General features: G+C 46.0%; 1 protein-coding gene across 3 annotated transcripts in view; it reads left to right on the top strand.

The window, feature by feature from the left end:
* The window catches only part of clcn5b (chloride channel, voltage-sensitive 5b), a 49,217-nt gene that overhangs the window by 25,073 nt on the left and 4,144 nt on the right, over positions 1-20,000 (top strand). For all 3 annotated transcript variants that reach the window (XM_076288622.1, XM_076288623.1, XM_076288621.1), the window contains exons 7-14: positions 1,040-1,246; positions 2,672-2,752; positions 6,358-6,915; positions 7,676-7,862; positions 9,167-9,369; positions 10,246-10,456; positions 12,038-12,254; positions 18,005-20,000. The exon at positions 18,005-20,000 is cut by the window's right edge and continues 4,144 nt beyond it. In XM_076288622.1, coding sequence (XP_076144737.1) covers positions 1,040-1,246; positions 2,672-2,752; positions 6,358-6,915; positions 7,676-7,862; positions 9,167-9,369; positions 10,246-10,456; positions 12,038-12,254; positions 18,005-18,095 — 1,755 coding nt within the window. In that variant the 3' untranslated portion in view covers positions 18,096-20,000. The remainder of the gene's footprint in view (positions 1-1,039; positions 1,247-2,671; positions 2,753-6,357; positions 6,916-7,675; positions 7,863-9,166; positions 9,370-10,245; positions 10,457-12,037; positions 12,255-18,004) is intronic.

Consider the following 20,000-nt stretch of genomic DNA (forward strand, 5'->3'; position numbering starts at 1 on the left):
ACCAGATTTAACACACCGTACATGCCTCCAGTATTGCAGCCAAATCAAAATTTAATTTCAGATACACAAAGAGTGGTGTTAAAGGTGCTCTAAGCGATGCTGCGCGTTTTTTAGGCTAAAACATTTTATGTCACTTACTGCAAACATCACCTAACCAACCGGTAGCTGTCTGTGTCCGGAATACACTGTAAAAAATGCAATCTCTGTGGACAACTCAGGCTCCAAAAACGGCAACAAAAACAACCTGGGCAAACCTAGCCCATAAAAACATAACAACTGTTCCAGCAAATCACAGACGAGATGCGTGTTTAGGAGAGTTTCAATGGCACGGGAGCAGCACAGGAGGGAGGGGGAGGAAGTAGCGAGCTAGCTCTCTGTTTTGTTTGAAAGTCAACAGAAGTGACGTTACCCAGTATCACTTAGAGCACCTTTAAATTCCTTGTGCTCTAGGTAGAGGGTTTCCCGCAGTGGCCAATCAGCAACCGCCGAGCCTATTTAACATCACACAACGTAGCGCAAGACACAACGACAATGCACAGTTGGCTGGTGGCCGTCGCAAGAGCTCTCAGACACTTTCCTTCAAACAGCCTTGCCCACGTCTGAACACAGTAATTCAGACGTGGGCAAGGCTGTTTGAAGGAAAAATCCGACAATTTTTCACATAGATCTCTGTTTCTCGAGGTCACCGAGTTTCTTCTTCATACTACGGTATGAAGAAGAAAAAAAAAATCTGTGCTACCTAGCTCGAGTTGCTGCAGTTAACAGCTAGAGTAGCCAGGCAGCTACTGTGCTACACTCTGGGGTTATTTTTAGACATAATCATGAAAATAGATCATTGTATATAATGACTACACGCAAAAATTGTCTTTGCTTTAACACTGATGAATGACATATTATTGATGTTGACCAAATTGTGAAATGACTTAAAGGTTAGTTACTAGTTCATCATGTTTGTGGCCCCTCAACTGACGTCGTGACTAATGACATTATGCATTTAGAGAATTCCATATTCAATTTCTACTGTCCCCTCCTCCTCCAGATCAAGACGATCTTGAGCGGCTTCATCATCCGCGGCTACCTGGGCAAGTGGACGCTGATGATCAAGACCATCACACTGGTGCTGGCGGTGTCGTCGGGGCTCAGTCTGGGCAAGGAGGGCCCGCTGGTGCACGTGGCATGCTGCTGTGCCAACATCCTGTGCCACCTCTTCACCAAGTACCGCCGCAACGAGGCCAAGAAGAGAGAGGTGAGGGGGTTGGGGCTGGGAGGATGATGATGATGATGAGGAGGAGGAGGCGGATGACTATGTTGGTGGTGGTGGTGGTGGTGATGATGATGATGATGATGATGATGGTGATGATGATGAGAATTTGGATGACTATGATGGTGGTGGTGGTGGTGGTGATGATGATGATGATGATGATGATGAGGATGATGAGGAGGAGGATTTAGATGACTATGGTGATGTGGTGATGATGATGATGATGACGATCGTGATGATGATGATTTGTGGTAGTGATGGTGGTGATGATGATGATGGTGGTGATGAGGAGGAGGATTTAGATGACTATGATGATGGTGGTGATGATGATGATGATGATGATGATGACGATGGTGATGAGGAGGAGGAGGATTTAGATGACTATGATGGTGATGATGATGGTGGTGGTGATGATGATGAGGAGGAGTTAGATGACTATGATGATGGTGGTGATGATGATGAGGAGGAGGAGGATTTAGATGACTATGATGGTGATGATGATGATGATGAGGAGGAGTTAGATGACTATGATGATGGTGGTGATGATGATGATGATGACGATGGTGATGAGGAGGAGGAGGATTTAGATGACTATGATGGTGATGATGATGGTGGTGGTGATGATGATGATGATGATGACGGTGGTGATGATGATGATTTGTGGTAGTGATGGTGGTGGTGATGATGGTGATGGTGATGGTGACGATGGTGATGATGACGATGATGACGATGGTGATGATCGTGGTAGTGATGGTGGTGGTGATGCAGTAATGGTCGCGCATCAGCAATGTCAGAGACTCCCCTGTATTGTAGGTCAGTGCATCATCAAAATGAGTTTGAGGCCGTTATCTTAAGATTAAACTAAAGACCTATATAGTGTTGCTTTATCATCACAACCAGAAATTTTGTGTAAAGTAGAACTATTACTGCCAGCAAGTCAATTCAGTGCCTCTTGTCAGGTAATCTGAATACAGCCATAGCACAGTAACACAGCCTCTTGTCAGGTAATCAGAATACAGCCATAGCACAGTAGCACAGCCTCTTGTCAGGTAATCTGAATACAGCCATAGCACAGCAGCACAGCCTCTTGTCAGGTAATCAGAATACAGCCATAGCACAGCAGTAGCACAGCCTCTTGTCAGGTAATCAGAATACAGCCATAGCACAGCAGCACAGCCTCTTGTCAGGTAATCAGAATACAGCCATAGCACAGCAGTAGCACTGGTGTCCATCCCAGAACCGCACATGGGCCCAGAGACCACGGGGTCCCTGGTTCGAATCCAGCCTGATATGTCATTTTCCACTATGTGTGTGTGTGTGTGTGTGTGTGTGTTGTGTGTGTGTGCCTGCGCCTGCCTGCCTGCTTGTTTACATGGCTCTGATTCTCTGTCGGTGTGTGTGTGTGTCCAGGTGCTGTCTGCAGCTGCAGCGGTGGGGGTTTCCGTGGCATTTGGAGCTCCCATTGGAGGAGTCCTGTTCAGCCTGGAGGAGGTAACACACACACACGCACCCTTGTGTTTACATTAATGTTAGTAGACTTCACTTTTCAGTCTGGAGAAGGTAGGTGTAAGACCGAGATGCACGCGCGCACACACACACACACACACACACACACACACACACACACACACACACACACACAGACACAGATATTCACTCACACATGCATTTACACTGGTGTTAATGCGCATCCAGTCTGATGAGTGTACCCACACTGTTGTTTTAATTCATACACACTCTCACCCAATGAGCACTCAACCACACACTTAGTCATGCTTCCTGTCACGTCACTGCCCTAAACGTCAAGCACAGACATATCCGCACTCTCTCTCACACACACACAGAAATATGCATCCTAACTTGTGTGTACCCACAAAGGCGCACGCACGCACACGCGCACACGCGCACACGCACACGCACACGCACACGCACACGCACACGCACACGCACACGCACACGCACACGCACACGCACACGCACACACACACACACACACACACACACACACACACACACACACACACACACACACACACACACACACACACACACACACACACACACACACACACACACACACACACACACACACACACGTCATGTCCAGGAAGCCTTGGCTGTGCGTGTGTGTGGGTGAGATGTGTGTACTATAGAGAGGATGACTGCGGTGCACTGGGAGAGTGACTGGGGCTGACGCAGGCCCTCTTGGGCAAGTCTGTGTGTTGGGCTGGTCGTTTTGAAGCAGCCACTTAACACACTCAGCCCCACCACATGTTCCTGAAGGCGGACTAATTGTTGTTTTGCCAGTGTGCCGATCAGTTCCACATGTATCCCAAATCTCTCTCCTTTCCTCTCTCCTTTACTCTTCTCTTTCTTCCTCTCCTCTTTTTTTCTCTTTTCTCCCTCCTCTTCTTTTCCTGTCCTCTCCTCTCCCTCTCTTCTCCTCTCTTCTCCTTTTTTTGTTCACTACTGTTCCCTTCTTTTCTCTCTTTTTCTCTCCTCTTTCAGCTGTTTTTCCATTCTCTCCCTTCTCTCTCATCCCTCTTCCCTTTCTTCCCTCTCTTCCCTCTTCTCTCTCTTCTCTGTCTTCTCTCTCTTCCTCCCTCTCTCCCCTCTTCCCTCATCTCTCTTTCCTCTCTTTCTTCCCTCTCTTCCCTCTATTCCATCTCTTTTCTCTCTTCACTCACACTCCTCTTCTTCTCCCTTCTTGAGTCCTCAGCCCTTTGATTTGCGTCCCACTCTTTAATCTTTCCACAAGTTCTCTTTCTCTTCTTTTGTTTTTTTCTCCCCTTTTATGGTCAGGTATTCTATCCATCACTCCTTGTTGTTTATTCTTGTGATTATTCTGTATTTATTTCTCTCTCTCATTCTTCTCTCCGAGGTCTATCTCTTTCAACACTTATCTTTTCTGTTGTATTTCCTACTTCCACTTCTCCCTCCTTCTTTTCTGCCTCGTTTTTCTTCTTTCTTTCTCTTTATAGCTCTTTCTCTCTCTCTCTCTATCTCTCGTTCTTTCTCTCCCCTTTTTAGGTAATGTGTTCCATCCATCTCCACTCCCCTCCTTATCATCCTTTCGCTGTCTTGGTTTGATTTGTTTTCTAACACATGTCTTCACCCCTCTCTCCCTCCCTCCCTCCCTCCCTCCCTCTCCCTCCCTCCATCCCTCTCTCTCTCCCTCCTCCCTCCCTCCATCCCTCTCTCCCTCCCTCCCTCCCTCCACCCCCCCCCCTCTCTCTCTCTATCCCTCCTCTCTCCCTCTCCCTCCCTCCATCCCTCTCCCTCCCTCCCTCCATCCCCCTCTCTCTCTCTCTCTCTCCCTCCCTCCATCCCTCTCTCTCTCTCTCTCCCCCTCCCCCCATCCCTCTCTCTCTCCCTCCCTCCCTCCCTCTCCCTCTCTCTCCCTCCATCCCTCTCTCTCTCCCTCCCTCCCTCCCTCCCTCTCCCTCTCTCCCTCTCTCTCTCTGTCCCCCTCCCTGACTGCTCTGTGCGGGACCCTCTGCCCAGACTCTCTCGACAGCTTTCATCTTCTCTGGTTGCCGTCCGTCCTCCCTGTTGATTTATTTTCTCTCTCCCTGCCTTCCTCTGTCGCTCGCTCACTCTCTCTCTCTTTTTTCTCTCTCTTATCTGCCAGCCTTACTTTTCCTCTCTTTTTTTCTCTTCTCTCTCTCTCTCTATTTCTTTCCCCCTCTCCTGCAGGTGAATCACTCCATCCTCTCATTCACTCATTCTCTCTTGCTGTCTCCTCTGCTGTTGGGGTCTGGGGGACTTCTGTCTCTTCCCCTCATTTCTAGGCCTGTTCTGCAGTGGAAGCACTGCGTGTGCACGACTGCACGATCGAAAGTCTCGATTTCCGTTTCGGCTGTTTATGTTGAATATCGAGACGTTCTGCTGCCATCACACACAGGAGACACCTGCTTTGAGTGAAACAGGTTTTTTATTCATCCGTTCGCTCTGCCCGGCTCATTTTCCCCCGGTGTCTCTCTCCTCCCTCTCTTCCCTCTCTTCTTTCTCTTCTCTCTCTTTTCTCTCTTCTCTCTCTTCTCTCTCTTCTCTCTCCTCCCTCTCCTCCCTCTCTTCCCTCTCTTCCCTCTCTTCCCTCTCTTCTCTCTCTTCCCTCTCTTCTCTCTTCCCTCTCTTCCCTGCTCTTTTCCCCCGGTGTCTGGGTGAGTTCGGGGAGTTCTGTTTGTCTCTATCTGTCTTTGTGTGAGACTGGGGTGCTCAGTCTGTCCTGTGCCATCTTTTCTCACTCTTCTCTCACTTTCTCCATCGTCACTATCTCTCTCTCTTTCTTTCTCTCTTTCTTTCTGTTTCTGTTGTCTTTCCCCTCTTCCTCCATCTCTTCCTCCCCCTCTTCCTCCATCTCTTCCTCCATCTCTTCCTCCCTCTCTTCCTCTCTCTCTTCCTCCCTCTCTCCCCTAAATGGCTTCCCTTCTGAAGAGTCTGTGGCATTCAAAATCCTGTTTCAATTTCAAAGCGTTTTATCGGCATGACTAATGTTTAGGACAATACATGTAAACATGGACTGCCGATGCAAATGCACATCAGTAGACACAAGAGGATTCTCCCTCGACCTTATCTCCGCTGCCTCTCTTTCCTCTCTCTCCATCTCTCTCTCTCTCCATCACTCTCTCTCTCTCTACATCACTCTCTCCCCATCACTTTCCCTCTCTCTTTCTCTTCCTCTTGGCAAGCTACAACTGGAATTCTGTCAATTCAGTGCAAATTATGCTTTATTGGCCTAAAAGAAGTCATTGTTGCCAGGGCTGTCTTTCCCTCTTCCTCTCTCTTTTCTTCTTTATCTCTTTCTCTTTCATCCCTGTCTTTTTGTCCTCTCTCTTTCTCTCTCTTCCCTGTCTTTGTCCTCTTTCTCCATCGCTCCCTCGCTCATACCCTCTCCCTCCCTCTCTCTCCCTCTCTCTCTCTTCCCTGTCTTATTCTCCTCTCTCTCTCTCTCCCTCTCTCTCTTTCTTCATCTCTCTCTCATCCCTGTCTTTCTATCCTCTCTCTCCCTCTCTTTCTCTCATCCCTGTCTTTTGTCCTCTTTCTCCACCGCTCCCTCGCTCACCCCCTCTCTCTCCCTCTCTCTCCCTCTCCAGGTGAGCTACTACTTCCCCCTGAAGACTCTGTGGCGCTCCTTCTTCGCCGCCCTGGTGGCGGCCTTCACGCTGCGCTCCATCAACCCCTTCGGCAACAGCCGGCTGGTGCTCTTCTACGTGGAGTTCCACGCGCCCTGGCACCTCCTGGAGCTGGCGCCCTTCGTTCTCCTGGGCGTCTTCGGCGGCATCTGGGGCGCGCTCTTCATCCGCGCCAACATCGCCTGGTGCCGCCGGCGCAAGACCACCTGGCTCGGCCGCTACCCGGTGCTGGAGGTGGTCGCCGTGACGCTGGCCACGGCCCTGCTGGCGTTCCCCAACGAGTACACGCGCATGAGCGGCGCCGAGCTCATCTCCGAGCTCTTCAACGACTGTAGCCTGCTGGACTCGTCCAAGCTGTGCGACTACGTGAACGAGGACAGCGGGGCCAACATCACCAAGGCGCTGAGCAACGAGCTGCCCGACCGGCCCGCGGGCCCCGGGCTCCACAGCGCCCTCTGGCAGCTGGCGTTGGCGCTGGTCTTTAAGATGGTGCTCACCGTCTTCACCTTCGGTATGAAGGTAAGATGGAGGAGGAAGGCCAACAGGGTTTGCGTGCTCTGAAGTGCATTGCAAGTGACGATAACAAACAGTACTCCAGTCTTTCCCATACATTGACTTATTTGTGGCGGCCCACCACAATATCAACATTGACCACCACACAATGATTTTCCAGGTTGTACTAAATTGTGCTAAAATCTGGTTAGCATCATAACCACGCTGTGGTAATTTGTTAAAAACTGTTGCATTCAAGTTAATTCTGCAAACCAACCACCACAAATGGAATTAAATTCACTGGGAAACACTGTACTCACACACACCCTGGTAGTATACAACCAAATCCAATGCAAAAGAGAATAGCAGCTATTGTGTGATGATAATGTATACAAACATCATGAATACTCCAGTAAGCTGTCAGGAGAGAGCAGTGAGTATTCACTGTGTGTGTTCTTCTACGCAAAATGCATGAGACAAATTGGGCTTGTTTTAAGCGGGTTATTAATTAATGAACTCTACATGAATATGGCCTCTCTGCCTTATGTCTCCGCTCCTTATTCTCTCATTGCCTCTCTCTCTCTCTCTCTCTCTCTCTTGCTCGCTTGCTGGCTCCCTCTCTCTCTCTCTCTCTCTCTCTCTCTCTCTCTCTCTCTCTCTCTCTCTCTCTCTCTCTCTCTCTCTTACTCGCTTGCTGGCTCCCTCTCTCTCTCTCTCTCTCTCTCTCTCTCTCTCTCTCTTGCTCGCTTGCTGGCTCTCTCTCTCTCTCCCTCCCTCTCTCTCTCAGGTGCCCTCTGGTCTGTTCATCCCCAGCATGGCGGTGGGTGCCATCGCGGGGCGCCTGCTGGGTGTGGGCATGGAGCAGCTGGCCGTCTACCACCACGACTGGCCACTCTTCAAGGGCTGGTGCATGAAGGGGGCCGACTGCATCACGCCGGGGCTTTACGCCATGGTGGGCGCAACCGCGTGCCTAGGTACGGACACGGGGGACACCTTTGGGCCTGAATATCCACCCTAATCTAAAAGTCAACAAGTACACTGGAGGGTATATTTTGCTGCCTTTATTTGTCGTGAACAGCGCGTTTCGCAGTTTGCTTCATCAGGTTCACGTTTTTGACTATCCACCCTAATCTGTTTAGGCTTCCTTGTGATATATTGTTACAGTTATATATCTATCTATCTATATATATATAGAATATATATATATATATATATATATATATATATATATATATATATATATATATATATATATATATATATATATATTTTTTTTTTTTTTTTATATATATAATATATATATATATATATATATATATATATATATATTATAATATACATTGTTATATTTATAGTGTTTTAGAGAGATTTACAAAATATAAAATGGAAAAGAAATGGTTGGATTTAATCCTTCTGTGCTCTTGGGCGCCACAACCGCAGTGTCGACTCAAAATTGGTCTATAGTATTTAGCAAATGAAAAATGGTGATGACATTTTTGTTTGATTTAATGCAGGGTTCACTTCCCTCGCCATCGAAATCTGTAATAGCGATTATGATGGTCTTCAACCAATCAAGAGTATCACTAATGATTTCAGTCATATGTACACTAGGGGAAAAAAGTATGTGCGTGTCAGGGAGGCCTGAGATCCACTGATTTAATCAGTTTGGATTGGAAGTGTAAAATCAGTCAACTAAGTTGTGTGCTAAGTACTTTACCACACTGAAAATGAATAAAATGAATGCAATCTGCAAGGGCGGAAAATGATACATATGCCAAGATAACATCACACTCAAGTATTCACACAACTCTGACCAGATATCCCATCCTCACTGACCAGATTTATTGAGCGAAAGAAAAGCACTTGTTTTGGCCCTCTCCACTTAAGTCAATAACATCTCAAATTGGCTCAATCAATGCACTTTACAGATGCCAGAGCATGAACCCTCTAGAGCAATCACTAAGGCATAAACAAAAACCTAGCTTCTTTCTTCGTAGCTTGCTAACTGTCAGCTCCTGTTGTATGAAACCTCTGTGTGGTTGTTGTATGTGTGTGTGAGTGTGTGTGGGGTCAAAGATGAACTTCCATATGAGTGGACAATGAATATTCTCTTCTCTTTTATTCTATTCTATTATCTTCTATTCTATTCTATTATCTTCTCTTCTATTCTCTTCTATTCTATTCTATTCTATTTTATAATATGCTCTCCTCTCCTCCTCTCCTCTCCTCTCCTCTCCTCTCCTCTCCTCTCCTCTCCTCTGCTCTCCTCTGCTCTCAGGTGGCGTGACTCGTATGACCGTGTCTCTGGTGGTCATCATGTTCGAGCTGACGGGTGGTTTGGAGTACATCGTGCCGCTGATGGCCGCCACCATGACCAGCAAGTGGGTAGCGGACGCGCTGGGACGTGAGGGCATCTACGAGGCCCACATCCGCCTCAACGGCTACCCCTTCCTGGAGCCCAAGGAGGAGTTTGGACATAAGGTGACTGGCTGCTGCCAGAGACACACAAACTGCTCCATCTCTGATTTTAAATCTTAAAATTAGGTGATAGTTTTGGGTCTTTCAAGAGGGGTGTAAAGGCATATCTGTTCAACATGCACTTAGTTTATTAAGTGTTTCTTATGCGCTATGGTTTGTATATTATAGTATTTTATTTCATTAGGCTATTGATTGATTTTACATTCTTGTTTATTATTGCTGTTCCCCTTAATGTAGTCTTACCAACTTTTTAAATTGTTTACTGTTAAATTTAACTTTGTATTGTTGTTATTTGTATGTCGCTTTGGACAAAAGCGTCTGCTAAATACCATAACCATAACCATAGTGGTTAAGCGTCTGCTAAATAAGGGTTAAGGGTAGTCTGAAAAGTTGTGGGTTCAATTCCCGGCTTCCACCATTGTGCCCTTGAGCAAGGCACTTAACCCCAAGTTAACTCCGGGGGCAATGGCCCTTGTAATAGAATTGTCATATGTAAGTCGCTGTGGATACAAGCGTGTGCCAAATGAATACATGTAAATGTAATCCCAGGCTCAAATTCTCTGGTCTGCTCAGCTCTCTAATCTTCCCAGAGGAAAAATGCGTTGTCTCGAAAACGTCTCTTCCTTGTGTCATTTCATTTTGAGGAAGAAACACTCTAGCGATTTTTCACATAGATCTCCGTTTCTCAAGGTCACCGAGTACTGTCGATACAAAATAAAAATAAAACCGAGATCTATTTTAAAAACTGCCAGAATTCTCCTTTTAGTTGAACTTAAATTGGCCTATACCGAAGTTCAGTTTAACGCACAGAAATTGGCCTTGCTCTCAGCCTTGTAAATGTCCTTTATGAATAAATAAAATGTACTTTCACTTTACCAGACGCTGGCCATGGATGTGATGCGGCCGCGTTCGGGCGGTGGGCGGCGAGGGGACCCCCCACTCGCCGCGATCTCTCAGGAGGGCATGACGCTGGGCGAGGTGGAGTCGCTGGTGGGGGGCACGCAGTACAGCGGGTTCCCTGTGGTCGTGTCGCAGGAGTCCCAGAGGCTGGTGGGCTTTGTGTTCCGAAGAGACCTGCTCATATCCATAGGTGAGAGAGTGTGTGTGTGTGTGTGTGTGTGTGTGTGTGTGTGTGTGTGTGTGTGTGTGTGTGTGTGTGTGTGTGTGAGCGTGTGAGCGTGTGTGTGTGTGTGTGTGTATGTGTGTGTGTGTGTGTGTCTGTGTGTGAGCGTGTGTGTGTGTGTGTGTGTGTGTGTCTCTCTCTTTGGGCGGATGGCGATGCCACAGAGACCTAGTGGAGGTGTGTGTGGGTGGATGTGTGTAGTGATGTCGCAGACTGCTCATATCTATAGGAGAGCAGTGTGTGTATGTGTGTGTTTGTGTGGTGATGCCACAGAAACCTGTGGGGTATTCTATGAATCTCGATTAGTGGGTTAGCGAGGTATGTTGCGCTCAAAGCCAAGGTATGCTGTGACACGAAAGTGGATCTGTTTTAGCGTCGCTATATCACCATGGTATCTTATGCTCGCAACTTAAAAACTAAAACTCTGCCTGAAGATGGTCATCTGACCGAAAGCTTGCACATAGAGTAAAACAACTTGTTTGCAAAGACTTGAGTGTGCGGATTTTTCTTTACTTTTTATAGGCTAGACACTAAAAATGACCGCAGTGTAGATTACACTATCGCTCATAAATGCGGAAGTAATTGTTTTTTAATATAGTTTCACGATTGGCCAACGTCATCCCAGCACCGAGAACGTGCACAGATCTGAGCTGAAAGCCTAGTTTGACAAATATATCACATAACTGCTATCGTAGTATCACTTAACGTATACCCCTGAGTCAAGGCTTTGTGAAGCCTTGATATGTCTACATAGCCTAGATATGTCTAACGTGCTTCGTAATATGGCAGATGTTTGTGTGTGTGTGTCAGCTGATTGTGTTCATTTAAGAACCAACAAGTTTACCCTCACCCCCACGTCCCACCCACCCAAACATACAAACACAAAGTTGCATATATTGACAATATCTCTGCTGACATTGACAGATTAGGGAGGTGCGTGTGTGTTTGTTCTCTGTGGTCATTTCTCTGTGCAGTTTTTCTGTGTTTTTCTCTGTGTTGTACATGTAGTTGCGGCCAATTCAGTCTTCTTGCATAAAGTAAATGGGAACCACGGAAACCACAGCAAAGACTCTAATTTGGCACCAATGTTTGTAAACGAAGAGTGGAAATTGTAGGCTAAGTGAAGAATGGTTATTGTGATAGAGAGAGTGTGTGTTTCTTAGCGTTTGAGCGTTGGCGTGGTGGGGTGAAGTGTGTGTGTGTGTGTGTGTTTGTGTGTGTGTGGGCGGGGGTTCATACAAACAAACTCACACAAACACATCCAGTACTCCTAACTCCCAGGTTAGATAAAGATCAACTTGAACATTAATGTTTGTAAAAGAAGTTGTTTTTTGAGAGTGGAAATTATGACACACACACAACATTGGCAAAAAGTTGTGACACACACGCACACACACACACACACACATACACAAACAATCACTGGCACTGTTCCTAATGCCCAAGTTAAAAATCTGGATCAATTTAAAAACTATTTTGATATACTCTTTCTTTTCCTTAGAAGTTAACACATTCTCCCCCCCACTCCCTCCCCTCCCTGTCCCCCAGATAACGCGCGTAAGCACCAGGAGGGTGTGGTGAGCGCGTCGCAGGTGGTGTTCAGTGATCCCGCACCCCCCCAGGCTGTCAACGGCCCCCCGGCCCTAAAACTGCGCTCCATCCTGGACCTGAGCCCCTTCACCGTCACCGACCACACGCCCATGGAGATCGTGGTGGACATCTTCAGGAAGCTGGGGCTACGGCAGTGCCTCGTCACGCACAACGGGTGAGCAGGGACACAGGGCTGTCTGTCTGTCTGTCTGTCTGTCTGTCTGTCTGTTTCTTCCTTCCTGTCTTTCTCCTTCTCTCTTACTTTTTATCTCAATCAGCCCCTTCAACAGGTGAGCAGGGACATGGGGCTATATATGTTTCGTTCTTTCTTTCTTTCTTTCTTTCTTTCTTTCTTTCTTTCTTTCTTTCTTTCTTTCTTTCTTTCTTTCTTTCTTTCTTTCTTTCTTTCTTTCTCAATGAGCCTCATCAATGGGCAAGAAGTCAAGTCAAGTCAATGTGCTTTACATAAACAAAAGCAAACGGTAATAGCAAATAAAAGCATAGAAGGGACAATAGTCAAAGAATAGTTTAAAAAGTAAAGATCATAATAAAAAAGAAAACCTAGAACACACAAGGTAAAATCATTTGAAAATAAAGAATAATTAAAGAGACAACATAAAAGACACAAAGTAGAATAATCAAATACAGATTGCGAATTTGTAACTCAGTGCAGTTAGCAGAAGGCATCTGAGAATGATTTGGTCTTTGTCAGTCAAGCTTAAAATAAAAGAATGAAAAACTGGAAATTGCTAGGAAGGAGGTCAAGCAGGAGCAGCGTGAAAAGCGTCCTACTGGCTTGAGTATGAGGAACCAAGACAAGGACCATCACTCTCTCATTTTTCTCTTTATTTGTTTGCTTCTCTTTCTCTCTTTCTCCTCTTTATCATCCTCTTCTACGGTGAGCAAAAGCGGGGACTCTGAATGCTCTCCTTTCTTTCTTTCTTTCTTTCTTTCTTTCTTTCTTTCTTTTTTTCTTTCCTTCTTTCATTCTTTCTTTTTCTCTCTCATTTCTTTGTTTTTCTGTCTCTTTCTATCTAAGTATTTCTCTTCCTCTAACTTTTTTTTCTATTTCTACTTTTTCTTTGCATTTCTTCTGTTCTTTCTCTGCTCTCTCTGTTCTTGTCTTTCTTGTTCTGTCTGTACATCTGTTTCTTCTTCAAACATCTGTGTTTGTATACTTAACTGTCAGTTTCTTTCTTTCTTTCTTTCTTTCTTTCTTTCATTCATTCATTCTTTCTTTCTTAAACAAAAGGTTAGTTCTAACTAGCTGTATTCTCTTTCTAAGTAATTATTTGGACATTGTATAGACACCATGATGTGTGAAAAAGGCTTTTTGCCATTTGGAGTGCAGCTTTCAAAGTTCTGGCACAGATGTGCGTTTTTTCATTGAAAGTTCGCTTTTCAGCCACAGTGACACAAAACGATACGTAGCCTGAAGCCTTGTGTCCTTAAAGTCAATTTTCAGGAAATCTAATTTAGAGGAGAGAGAAAACGAAACGGAAGAAAACGGCTGCAGCTGCCAAGAAGCCTTCATGCAGATTCCTCCTTCTAAATCCTTCTCAAAGATGTCAACATGACTAAGACTTTCACTAATCTAGTATTTATGTGAACTCTCAGCCCTTCCCTGTGTGTGTGTGTGTGTGTGTGTGTGTGTGTGTGTGTGTGTGTGTGTGTGTGTGTGTGTGTGTGTGTGTGTGTGTGTGTGTGTGTGTGTGTGTGTCTGAAGTCTGATGTGCGTGTGTGTGTGTGTGAGCATATGTGCGTGTGTGTGTACGAGAAAGCATATGTATGTATGTGTGTGTGTGTGTGTGAGAGCATACAGTGTGCACGTGTGTGGGCACGTGTGTGTTTTATATCTCTTGCTGTGCACGAAATGTGGCCTTAATCACCATGCTCTCATGTCAGCATGTGCTTCCCAACCAGTGACGACACACACAGCAATGTCATCGTGTGCCAGTAGCCCCTACACACCCCTGGTCAACTTGTCCCACGCTCTCTCTCCCTCCATCTTAATAAGGGGGTGCATATAATCGCAACCACAGCCTCGGAAAAAATGGCCTCCGAGCCAAATAATCGGCTGTTCCCTCGTCTGGGGGGGTTAAAAAGGGCTGGATGGTCAGACGATGATGCAGGAGAGGCGACGTCCAATTTTTTTGGTTGAGGGATGTAAACCCACACACCCCTGGGTGGCTGATGCATAAATTCAATAGTCATACATACACACACATACACACACACACATGCACACACACACACACGCTCAAGTTCTATTTCAAATATTAATGTTATTTATTTAATTAAAAGACCACATTTTTTGTTGCCAAGCACAAGCACGCACACACACAAAAAAAAATGCCGCCACACAGTTAAACTCGAATTCCAATTTTTATTTCATTTAAAAACACCAGCTTTATTGTTGCTGCCACGCAACGCGGCGTTCTCTTGTATCCTGCCATCTTCAACATCGTCTGGCTGGTCCGACGCCCGGCCTGGAAGTAGAGTTAGCCAGGGGTCAGACGGAACCTCTTTGCCGGGGTTCAAGTGGGTTCAGCGGGTCTCTCCCGCGCCAGGGCTGCCCTCCTTCCTGTGGCACGCCGCGGAGAACCAGACGGCATGGGCCTCCTGACCTCTTCAGAGGTGGTCTCTACGCCAACAGAAAGAAAGAAAGAAAGAAAACTTCCGATCCAGTCAATTTGGAAGTTCAAAAGAGGTCAAGAGAGAGAAAACTGCCGATGCAATCAAATTGGAAGTTCAAAAGATGTGAAGAAAGAAAACATCAAGTCCAGTTGACATGGAACTTCAAAAGATTTGAAGAAAACCTCCAGTCTAGTTGATTTGGAAGTTCTTCAGACCAAATTTATGCAAGCATGGAAATGTTAGCTTAGTTCTTTTCCTGCCAGCACATGAAATCATTTTCATTATGCCTTTTGCTAGTGTATCATAACAACTATTGCTTACCAACTTTGTTTTCATTATTTAGACCTATTATGTATCATAATCAAATTTGCTTTGAATTTATGATCTATCCAAGACCTATTCTGCCTTTGACATGTAACAAATCACTGTAGAGGATTTGAATGTCTCCTGTCCTCTCCTCTCTATGTGTCTGCCAAACAACTGACATGCACTTCCTCTGCCAATCCTTTGTTCCCTGTCACACATGGAAAACAAAAGTGTCTATGCCTCCAAAACCTCTGTTATACAATTGCCCTGCACAGACCCATTTGATGACCTTGATCATGGTGAACAGCTCAAACTGACAGGCTGAACATCCAAACATCAGATCACATCGCTTGGGAATACCCATCACGAAGAGAGCCTCCCAGACAAAGACTGTATATGGGGGATTTGAACGTGATTTGAATTTGTTTACTTGTATTTGTGTCTCATCTAAGTGGACATGTTTATCCCGCGGTGGGTCCATGCGTCCAAACATCAGATCACATCGCTAGGGAATACCCGCCACGAAGAGAGCCACTAAGACGGGCCAAGTGTGGGAGATTTGAACATGATTTGAAATGGATTTTTTTTGTCTCGTCTAAGCGGACGTGTTTATCCCGCGGTGGGTTCATGCGTAATGCATTTTTCTTCCCCTTCCTCTTCCCAACCAACCAACCCACCCACCCACTGGACTGGGTCTAGCCCAGAACCCACCCACCCACTGGACTGGGTCTAGCCCAGAACCCGGTCGCTCTCAGTGGTAACTGCTGGGCCAGAACCTGCTCGGGGGTCCTCGTGTCTTGCGTTAGTTCCGCGGTACCACCCAATCCACTCGACAACTCTGATTGGAAATGGGACATGGGCCCGAACTTAGACCAGAACTTGACATGCGGTGGTGATGCACGGAGCGACGTTTTGAACAATGTTGCTGGGCAACCACATAACCGATTCCATGTGTTCTGATGGGGATGATCATATGATTTGATGAAAGTTCCCTTCTCAGAAACAAGAAAAAGTTCCCCCGATATTAATGGGAATGTGCCCGAACAGCAACACATTGAGGACCATCGCCCAGCAACATCGCTCAAACTGTTGCCATGTGTATCATCAGTTTATAGGCTCAGAGGGGATGGTCTAGATTGTTCTGGATGGATCCAATTAATTCAACTGTCCGTATCAATGACTGTATATACAGTCTTTAGTCCATACGCAATGCATTTGTTCCCCGGTACCACCCAACCCAACCCATCCCAGCTGGCAGATCAGGACGAAACGGACCCAGTTCTATCAGTTAAGCGTCAGGCTGAATCAACAGAACTGGATTGCTCTCCTTGGGGAACGAGCCAGAATCAGAACATGTGACGTATTTGTATGATCTTATTTATGAGCTTGTGGTGCTGTTGATCAGCATGCTGAGCATTCGTAATCGTATCGCCCTGTACTGCACTACCCGACTTGGTTCAACCACACGCTGAAGCCTAGACTGGCCCTATGATCGTCTAAACTGATTTAAGGGCAATTCACACCAGAAATGATACCTATAAAGATAACTATAACTATAACAATATTGATTATAACGATAAAAGCATCCACACTGACCAACGATATGGAAAACAATCTCTCCTAAAATGTGATGGATTCTGGTTGGCTCGCTCTGAAAAGGACTGTCTACTGTAGACTGGTTTAAACTGGTTAAAGTGGATCCGTTTTTTTGTTTTTTTTTGGGGGGGGGGGGGGGTTGTGTGGCACATGTGTGTTGTGATTGGCTCTACCGCCAGTGAGGGTTCTCGTGAGAGAGGGCTGTCCTGTGAAACGCATGCGGTCTGATTGTTTCCCCACAACAATGCAGCGCAGCGCAACAGAGATGAAGACCCACGGCTCTCGGACACGGTGGACACAGAGATAAATAAACTAGATGTGTTTGTGTGTGTGTGTGTGTGCGTGTGTGTTTGTTTGTGTAAGAGAGAGTGAGAGACGGAGAGGGAGAAAGGGACTGATGCCATGTGTGTGTACATGTGTGCCACATGAGTGTATCGGTTTTGTTGTGTGTGGGTTTGTTACATTTCCGTATGTATGTAAGTATTGACTATTGATTTATTATGCGGTGGTATACCGTGTGTTTGTGAAAGTATTGGGTATTGATCTACTGTGTGTGTGTTGTGTCTGTGTGTAAGTATTGGTTGTTGATATACTGTGTGTATAGTATACTTTATATGTGTGTGTATGTGAGTAAATATCACACATATCACGAATATAAATAACACACACACACAAACACTTACATCATGCTTTCCATTGCCATATTTGAGTAACTGATAGTGATGAAGTAAGAGCTTAAAGTGCGCCAGTATGTTTTCCCCTGGATATGTGTTTTCCTGTCTGTTTACATGGATCTCCAAAAGCTAGCTCAATCTCTTCTGTCCTCATAGTAACAGTTGTGGACATCCGTACATAAACACACATACTCAAAACATTCAAAGACATTTATGGATATCTGTTGGATAGCATATAAAGCATGCATACATTTATCATAATCAAAGTGTATCTCTCTCTCTCACTATCTCTCACACACACACACACACGTCAATACCAAATATATTATGAGGTGCTTCCATGTGTTTAAATGTTTCCATATGTATGTAATGTGAAAAATAACTTCCCGTCTTTCTGTCTTTGTATCCCCCTCTCTCTCTGCCTCTCTTTTCTCCCTCTCTCTTTCTCTTATTTTTCTCCATCTTTCTCCCTCTTTCTCTCTCTCTCTCTCTTTCTCACTCTCCCTCTCTCTCTCTCTCTTTCTCTCTCTCCCTCCCTCACTCTCTCTCTTTCTCTCTCCCTCTCTCCCTCCCTCACTCTCTCTCTCTCACTCTCTCTATCTCTCCCTCTCTCTCTCCCCTCTCTATCTCTCCCTCTCTCTCCCTCTCTCTCTCTCTCTCTCTCTCTCTCTCTCTCTCTCTCTCTCTCTCTCTCTCTCTCTCTCTCTCTCAGGCGGTTGCTGGGCATCATCACCAAGAAGGACATCTTGAAACACATGGCCCAGATGACCAACAGAGACCCAGACTCTATCCTCTTTAACTGAGGCACACACACACACACTCTCTCTCTCCCACACACACACACACACACACACACGCACACACACACACACACACACACACACACACATTCATCCTCACCATCTCCCCTGACTTCTCCCATGGACAGGGATGGATGACACTTGGATGACACACACCCGCATGTGTATGTGTGTAGGTGTGTATCACCGTGACGAGGCCCCCCCACACACCCCCCAGGGTGAAGCACTTACCTGGGCATGTCGAGACCGGAGCCTCCCCTTCTCTGCAGCCCCCCCCCCCCTGGAGGAACCTTGTCTTTCCGTCCTCTGAAGCTACAAGGGCTAGACGTGTGAAGGATGGATGAGCAGTCAATCGTTTACATAAGCCCAGGACTGGGGACTGACTCCAAATGTTTATGAAGTTAATGAAGGATGTGTGTGTGTGTGTGTGCGTGTGTGTAAGCAAGGGGACTCTGCACCTCAGCACAGGATATGTCAGTGTGTGTTCCGATGCGGAAAAATAACAGACACTTTTACACACACACACACACAAATGGCAACGCTGATTTGCCACCATCAATGCTACAGTTGTACTGTTTTCAGATTTTCACACACACACACACACACACACACACACGGATACTGACTTGCCACAGCTTTCTCACACATATTCAGGTCTTATACTTTTTTCCTGTTTTCTCCTTCACCCCACCTCCTAATCTGCCTTGAACGTGAGTGAATTTGACCTTTGCTAAAAGATGTAGCTAGCTTGTGTGTGTGTGTGTGTGTGTGTGTGTGTGAGAGAGAGAGAGAGAGAGAGAGGTGAGCTCACATACTTTACCTCCTGTCCTTGCTTTGAGCTCGTCTTGGACTCTAAATACTTGTGGGAACTTCCTCCACCATTACCCCCCCCACCTCCCCCCCCTCCCTTCCTATCCCCCCATGTGAGGACTCTGAGAAGGCAGCCTCAGGTGCATGGGAACCTGTGTGAGAGCCTCGCTACAGTGGTGTATCGGGTTTAAAGTGACGTGCTGGAACTCTGAGGAGAGATAAGCATCGCTGTGCCCTGCGGTCATACCTGCCTCCCCCTGCATTTACCTCCATCTCTCTCTCTCTCTCTCTCTCTTTCTCTCTTTCTCACTCTCTCTCTTTCTCTTCCTCTCTGTTTTGTAGTGTGTGTGTGTGTAGGAAGCCGCCAACCTTCAGGTATGCCATCCATCAACTCCTGGGCTGTAGCCACACACACTTTTTTTGTTTCAGCTCAAATGTAGATGTCTTATCTCTCTCTCTCTCTCTCTCTCTCTCTCTCTCTCTCAAAGCAAGAAAACCATAATCCCTACTTATCTTTATTCTGTTACATTATTAAGTTCTCATTAAGTTCAGCCAGTCGGGCAGGTCTGACTTCAAAATGGAGAGTAGCCAGAATTTAAACAAAGTTTCACAGAGAAGAGAAGGGGGGGGGGGAAGCTGTCTAGCCATCCAAAACCGCAGAGTATATGTTTCCCTGCTGTTCTTCCCCCCAGGAGTTGTCTCTATCAGTCAGTCAAGAGTTTATGTTGCTTTACCACTATCTCTAAACACAAAAATGATCTATTTTCCGTCGTGTTTTCCAAAATAAGTGCCCTCAATATCAGCACTGAACAAAAACAGTCATGCAAATACAGATAGGAGTCGTGAACCACCAAATAAAGTTCTCTGAAGCCTCGGAGGTTTGTGGAAAAGCTAAAGAGAGTGGCATCTTTGAACTTCGGCGGCCAGTGTGAAACGATGATTATAATGTGCATGTGTTCTTTCCCCCCCCTTTCTGTGGTCAGGATGCTCACAAACAGTGATCTGTCCAGTCGAGACAGGGACTCTGTTGTTTCTCAGTTGAAGGTCACTTGAGCTATTTTGAAAGTCATGTTTTTTATTTTTCAACACCAAAAAAAA

Source organism: Alosa pseudoharengus, unplaced genomic scaffold (assembly GCF_046254945.1).
Source record: "Alosa pseudoharengus isolate Yale_2024_CS ecotype anadromous, Long Island Sound unplaced genomic scaffold, YU_APseudo_1.1 YU_APseudo_1.1_scf_17, whole genome shotgun sequence".
NCBI lineage: Eukaryota > Metazoa > Chordata > Actinopteri > Clupeiformes > Clupeidae > Alosa > Alosa pseudoharengus.